This window comes from Ostrea edulis, chromosome 10, assembly GCF_947568905.1.
Source record: "Ostrea edulis chromosome 10, xbOstEdul1.1, whole genome shotgun sequence".
Classification (NCBI taxonomy): Eukaryota; Metazoa; Mollusca; class Bivalvia; order Ostreida; family Ostreidae; genus Ostrea; species Ostrea edulis.
The window spans coordinates 16,484,957-16,491,436 of record NC_079173.1 but is presented as its reverse complement, the minus strand read 5'-3'; the positions used below and the strand labels follow the sequence as shown (position 1 = coordinate 16,491,436).

Sequence of the window (6,480 nt, the reverse complement as noted above, 5' to 3'; positions counted from 1 at the left end):
ATTGAATTCATTCAAAATTGTTCGTTATCCTTTCGTTATACATTGCATGAATACCTTAAAAGCTATTTTCGAATGCTACACGCAGGAAGAAGAGATTTAAAAGTATACATATTAACTTCACGTGAAAACACGATAAAATCGGAGGTTTGAGAGGAAAAAAATAAAATAAAAATAAAATAAAAAATAAAAGGAGGGGCTTAAACAATTTTCATCTCTTTCATATTTTCACATTCCCATCATATTCTCGCAAATACAATGTGGAATGCCCAAGCCGTTCCAGTATCGATACCCCTCCCCCTTTTCCATCCTTTACAGGTAATAAAGACAATTAATCTTAGCATTTTGCAATGAACGTATGAAATGCGAATATTTCGTACTCTACAAGTACCAACATGCAGGTCTATTTGTAGGGATATACACAATTTAGAATCTACATTCATTTAAGTCAAAAAATAAAATCCAATACTCAAACTTTTATCTATAGCGCTTTCGCCCTGCGGGCTCGTCAGTAGATTTTTAAACAATGTATATATATATATATATATATATATATATATATATATATATATATATATATATAATACACATCTGCGATCATTTCATTAAAATAAACGTTAATCAAATACAATGACCGTTTATCTTTCAAAATAATCTATACCAAACAAACTGAGTCATAGACGCGGGTGTTGCTAAAACGCGGAACGGAAAACGAAATGGAAAACCAAAAAATATGTAATACAAGTCTATATTATATGACAAGGTAGGCGTATTATAAAATCAAATGGTTTATTATGAACAAGAGAAGCAGAAATTTTATTCTTGTGAATTACAGAGAGAACGGGGAATTCATCCTCAGGTTCCACGGTTTGATATGATATAAAGAATAAGTTCTTATGAAGAAAACACTGGTGGGTACCATCCCCTTTTCCCGGCTCAGTAATTTTCTGCGCCCCCCCCCCCCTTTCCACCTGCTTGTGACAGTATGTTGTTTCACGAACGAAAACATTAAATATCAAAACAAAACCTGAATACCGAAAAAGATGAGAATAAAGATTTATCGTTTCAAATATCATTCTTTTTTCTGGTTACCACCTAAACAAATGGTTTTAAAAGCCTACCCAATTAATCGGAGGTTTTTGCCCCCCCCCCCCCTCCCCAAGAAAAACCAGCACTATAAAAGATGAATAATTTTCTCAACAATTATCCCCAAACATAGCCTTTTTTCAAATAACCTTGCGTTCAATTACACTAAATATTTTAAAGCTTATTGAACTTGAATTTGATTATATTTCTTTACTTGTTATACATACAGTAGTGGATCTAGAGGGGGATTACAGGGGTTGCTCGAATATTTTGTTTTAAGAAAAACGTCTTTTTGCCATTTTGGGGTTTTCACCCCACCCCACCCCTCTTTCCTTGTAGGAAAAGGTACAAACTTGATTCACAACGCCACGTCTTTGAAACTTTTCTTGATCCACAACTGACATATGTATCATATCAAATTTTAAACAAACGAGTCCGGTGTGTAAAAATGATTTGCCTCATTTGTGGTCGATTGATGTAAAGTGAAAGTCGTACATTTGTCGGTACCCCGTGTTAAAGCCAATGAGATACTCTGGGGAAACACACGATTGAAACAGAATTCTTGTAAACTATAAGGTAAAGTTTATAACCCTGTCAGATTTATATAATAATGTATGAAATAGCTAAAATACCATAACAAAGAATTGATGCAGAAAGTATTTACGGTGGGTTAAACATTTGCTCTGTAGATCGTTAAATTCTGCATTAATGTTTTATGCTGAAATTTTATCTATTCTTAGTGATACAGTCATCAATGATCTTATAATTCTATGACCCCCCCCCTTTTTTTATTATACCGGTAGAAGGCCAATCTCTAAAGTTTACAAAAAGCGTGAAACGATTACATGAATCGAAAGAGGGATGTGATAGACTGGGAATTCACACATTTCAGACAAATTATTGCCACCAAAAAAAAAAAATTATCAAAAAAAGGGGAGGATAGTAATATCCATACTTCCAGTGCCTTTGTAAGCAACGTCTGCAGAACGATTTGAATGTATTTTCTCTTTATTCTTTGCATATATATAGAAATATTGATATATTTTGTAAATTTTCTGAAATATCATGACACTAAGCCTAATACACGCACAATGTACATATTTTCAAATTTTTATAATTGTATCGTCTATAAATTAGCAAATACATGTATATCTATTGAATATACTTTGGAATATCAATTATTCATTTCATGTACGCATTATATATTTTTTTTGGGAGGGGGGGGGGGGTATATAGCAAGCACTAATTGCGCAATGTATGCACTTTCTATTTTCATTAAATAATATACTACTATTATGGCATAGGAAATTTTAATTAAGTAATTATATGATATGAAATGAATTTACGTCTAAAACAAGTAATAATTCAATAGTTGCTCTCTTCAACTGAATTATTGACATAATGCGCGCATTCATTTATTTGATGTAGACCTATATAAAAGCAAAAAATAAAAATAAATAAATGAAATAAAAATAATGCATTGCGTAAAATAATTGAATATTGATATAATATGTAATATGACATCTCCATTTTTGTATGAGTTAATGTGCATTAATTAATGCATGCATATATATGTAGATAAAATTTACACTACGTTATATTAAAGAAATGAGGGAAAACATGATTTGTATATATGTGATTCATTAACCTTGCCCAAGTCTCTGTATTATATATTAATAATCAGCGCTCTCTTTATCCATGTTAAGTGACATTTTATTTTAACTATGGTAGAGAGCAGATAAAGAAAACACAGTAAAATTTGGACGAAATGAGAAAGTGATAAAACAACATAGATACTTGAGGAAGTCTAGTCATGATTTCCCCTTCCGTTTTCCGTTCCATGTTTTATATAACACCCGTCATTAACTGACGTAAAAATATCAATATATCAAATTTCCGAAAATTCTACTTTCGTTTTCGTTATGTGGGCGATGGGTTTCTAACAGGGTAAGCAAAACATCTCGTATGTTTTGATTTTTGTTTTAAAACATAGCTTACTGATATATAATCAAAAACACTGACTTCTTACAGAAATTAGTATACACAAAGTTAAACTACTGCTATAATATACAGAGGTCTACTTGTTGTACAAGTTCCTCCAACTGGCCATTGCCAGTAGCAGCTCTGTGTATCACATACGCCACACACACTTTTATTTGAATCCTTTAAAATTATTTGATATATGTTTATTTAATCTACAGTAAATCAGAGCTGTGTCAATGGTTATATCCATGCCTGTATCAAGCTTTCAGACTGTCTGCATTATGGGCGTAGCTAAAACGCGGAAAACTGAACGGAAAACTAATTTTCCTGATGTAATATAACGCAGTCTGTCTTTATGCGTGCGGTAATTAATATCAGTGCACATTAGCTCATATCAACAGTTGATCGATGGATATGTCATGTTAATTACTTAAGATATCAGTATTCAAAATATTTTACGCAGTGTTAATTTGGCAGGAAACATGTTAATGAAGTCGAAGAGAGCAACAATTAAATTATTACCCTAAACTGTATTAGATGTAAATATATTTCATATAATATGATTAATTCATTCAAATCCTCCTTTCTTTATATTAAAATTAAAAACGACTTTGGACATTATATATAAATTAGTAAAATAATTGCAATAATTAGTTCTTATTTCATATATTATGAAATAAAGCATGGAGGGATCTTTATCGTGCCACACCTGCTGTGACACGGGGCCTCGGTATTAGCGGTCTCATCCGAAGGACCGCCCCATTTAGTCGCCTTCTACGACAAGCAAGGGGTACTGAGGAATATAGCATCCGACATGCTGACCTAAACGCTTTGTCGCTAGCCGCGGTTACCGAGTCAGTAGTACCTACCTGCCTCAAGCGGAGACAATAGGCGTGATTAGTTGATTGATTGATGTTTTCCGCCACACTCAACAATTTTTTCAGTTATCTGGTGGCGCCCAGTTTTTATTGGTGGAAGAGAGAACCCAGATACAATGTACCTGGGAAGAGACCACCGACTTTCCGAATGTAAACTGGGAAACTTTCTTACTTACCGGCGCGAGCGGGATTCGAACGCGCGCCGACAGAGGTGAGAGGCCGTGTGATTTTGAGCACGATGCTCTAACCACTCAGCCATGGAGGCTCTTGATAGGCGTGGCTTGCGACGATGACCTAAACGAGACTGTAGAAACCCCAATAACATAAATTTTTTGTCAGTAGCTTACCGCGAGTTAAAATTGATCATACTCAGACCATGCACTTGCGTATCGAATAAGTTGAGAGACATTTACACCACATGCAGGGGCTATCTTTTTCCAGTGTTTTTGCTTTTGATACCATTATTTAGGGTATTCCGAACCAGTTTTTACATCTTAACTGCAAACACTGAAACCAACAGGTTTTTAATTCTTAGTTTGGTATGAGGAAACATATCTGCGATACGAATCGAGTATATTTTTCTTTTTAAAAGCGACCTTGGCGAGGGTTATCTTATATTCATACCACAGTTACAGAGTGATTGCGGGTCACTTCCGTAAATTTCGAATCACCAGGTAAACAGGTGAAAAAGAGAACGGCCAGAAAAGAACATCGTATCAATTAATTAAATTAGTTAGTGTTATTTTACTTATTTACCACAATTTCTTATTTACTTGACGCGTGTTCTTAATTAAAAAAAAATTAAATTATGGTATAACTTTTGTTATTAAACTTACCATTATAGGTGAGATTGACAAAGGATTTAAACTACTAGTTTAAAGACATCAATAGCCTCGCGTGAGTTGTACCTTTTGTGTAATCTCAAGCACTGCTGCCGCCTTGTATACACACACTGCTGGGGGAAAATCATTCATTGAAATTACCAACAAAATAATTTTTTTAAAAATCATTCAACTGCCAATGCCGTCCTTTTAATATAATTGTTCAAAAAGAATTTTTTTAAAACAGTTATCTAGGCCTATAGATAGTCATTTGTGCTAATTGTATGTTGCAATATATCAATGTTTTTGTCAATTTGGATACTTTTTTTTAATATACAGATGTTCTATCAATCAGACTCTTTCACTTACAAAAATTCTGTTTTCTCTGCGACATGCAAATGTTGCCTTCAAAGCGCAGGGTTTTGACACAATCTGAGCAGACTGGTATATATAGAGAGCTCATGGACTATTATACCATACACAAGTCGACGAAACTAGATAGCTGATTTTGAAGAAACGTGTCAAGGTCAAAAATTGTAATGCAGTGCATCTAAGCTTAATTTCATTGATGGGTACCTTGGACTTTGACCCACTATTCAAAAACTTTAACTTGGGCTATATCTTTTGAACCAAGGGGAATAAGGCTTTGATATTTCACATATAGATGCCTCTGAAGAGACATTTGTTTTGGTGGAAGACATTTGACCTAATGATCTTTGCCATGAAATTTGACCTACTGTTCAAAAACTTTAACCTTGGTTATATCTTTTGAACCTGCCAGAGTGATAGGGTTTTGATGTTTCAAATATAGATGCCTCATTAGAAGAAATTTATTTTGTTACCAGAACTATTGACTTTGGACTTTAAGTATTTGACCTATTTTTCAAAAACATTAACCTTGGCAATATCTTTTGAATCAAGGGGAAAGGGATTTGATATTTCACATCTAGATGCCTTATGAAAAGGCCTTTAATATGGTATCAAAACTTTTGACCTAGTAACTTTGACTTTGACCTATTTTTCAAAAACTTTAACCTTTTGAACTAAAGGGATAGGTTAAGTAGAGTCAATCATTGCTTCCCAGCAAGCTATGTTGTCTTTTGACAACTCTTGTTGTTAAAGGTATTCACACACACCCCCCAAAAAAAACCCAGAGGAGGGGGACGTAATCCCCCCTAGTTCTGATCTGTGATAATACCATATTTACCTCCATACTTTGTGACTAATATAATCCTGTCATTTCTTTATTGCTTCCGAAATCGTTGATCGTCCTACAAAAACAGTAATCAGGTCGCACATGAGTAGGGTAATTGAGCAGCAGAAGACTGTATATAATATGAAAAGAGATAAAAATTAGACCACCAATAGGAACAATAACTCTATCTTATGAAGAAGAAAAACATATCAAAATTGATATTCTATGAAATATACCTGACATACCAGGGTTTTTCTCAACATGATAAAACATGTAATATTCGATCTTTACAGATTATTTACATTAGAGTGAAGTTATGGCCTCTTCTGATCTTGAAGAACATGTTGGGAAACATCCCTGGGAATACTGCAGTCTGCTTGACGATCATCCACTGGTAAAGTAATAAAACACCGTAGATACACTTACCTTAAATTATTTCGTTATTGATAACGAAATTGTTTGTTGTGTGTAATGGAAACGATGTACATTTATTTTCTGGGCGGTTTTGAACTCCCTAGGT

At 33.9% G+C, this 6,480-nt stretch overlaps 1 protein-coding gene across 8 annotated transcripts in view; it reads left to right on the top strand.

Moving 5' to 3' along the window:
• Positions 1–2,945: 2,945 nt before the first annotated feature.
• Positions 2,946–6,480, top strand: part of LOC125667495 (uncharacterized) — a 28,495-nt gene continuing 24,960 nt past the window's right edge. For 3 of the 8 annotated variants that reach the window (XM_056152128.1, XM_056152125.1, XM_056152124.1), the window contains exons 1-3: positions 2,997–3,030; positions 4,789–4,841; positions 6,254–6,354. In XM_056152128.1, the coding sequence (XP_056008103.1) occupies positions 6,277–6,354 (78 nt within the window). In that variant the 5' untranslated portion in view covers positions 2,997–3,030; positions 4,789–4,841; positions 6,254–6,276. Of the gene's footprint in view, positions 3,031–4,788; positions 4,842–5,168; positions 5,292–6,253; positions 6,355–6,480 lie in introns of those variants that run through there. The other 5 variants (XM_056152129.1, XM_056152126.1, XM_048901022.2 and 2 more) reach the window with 3 other exon arrangements.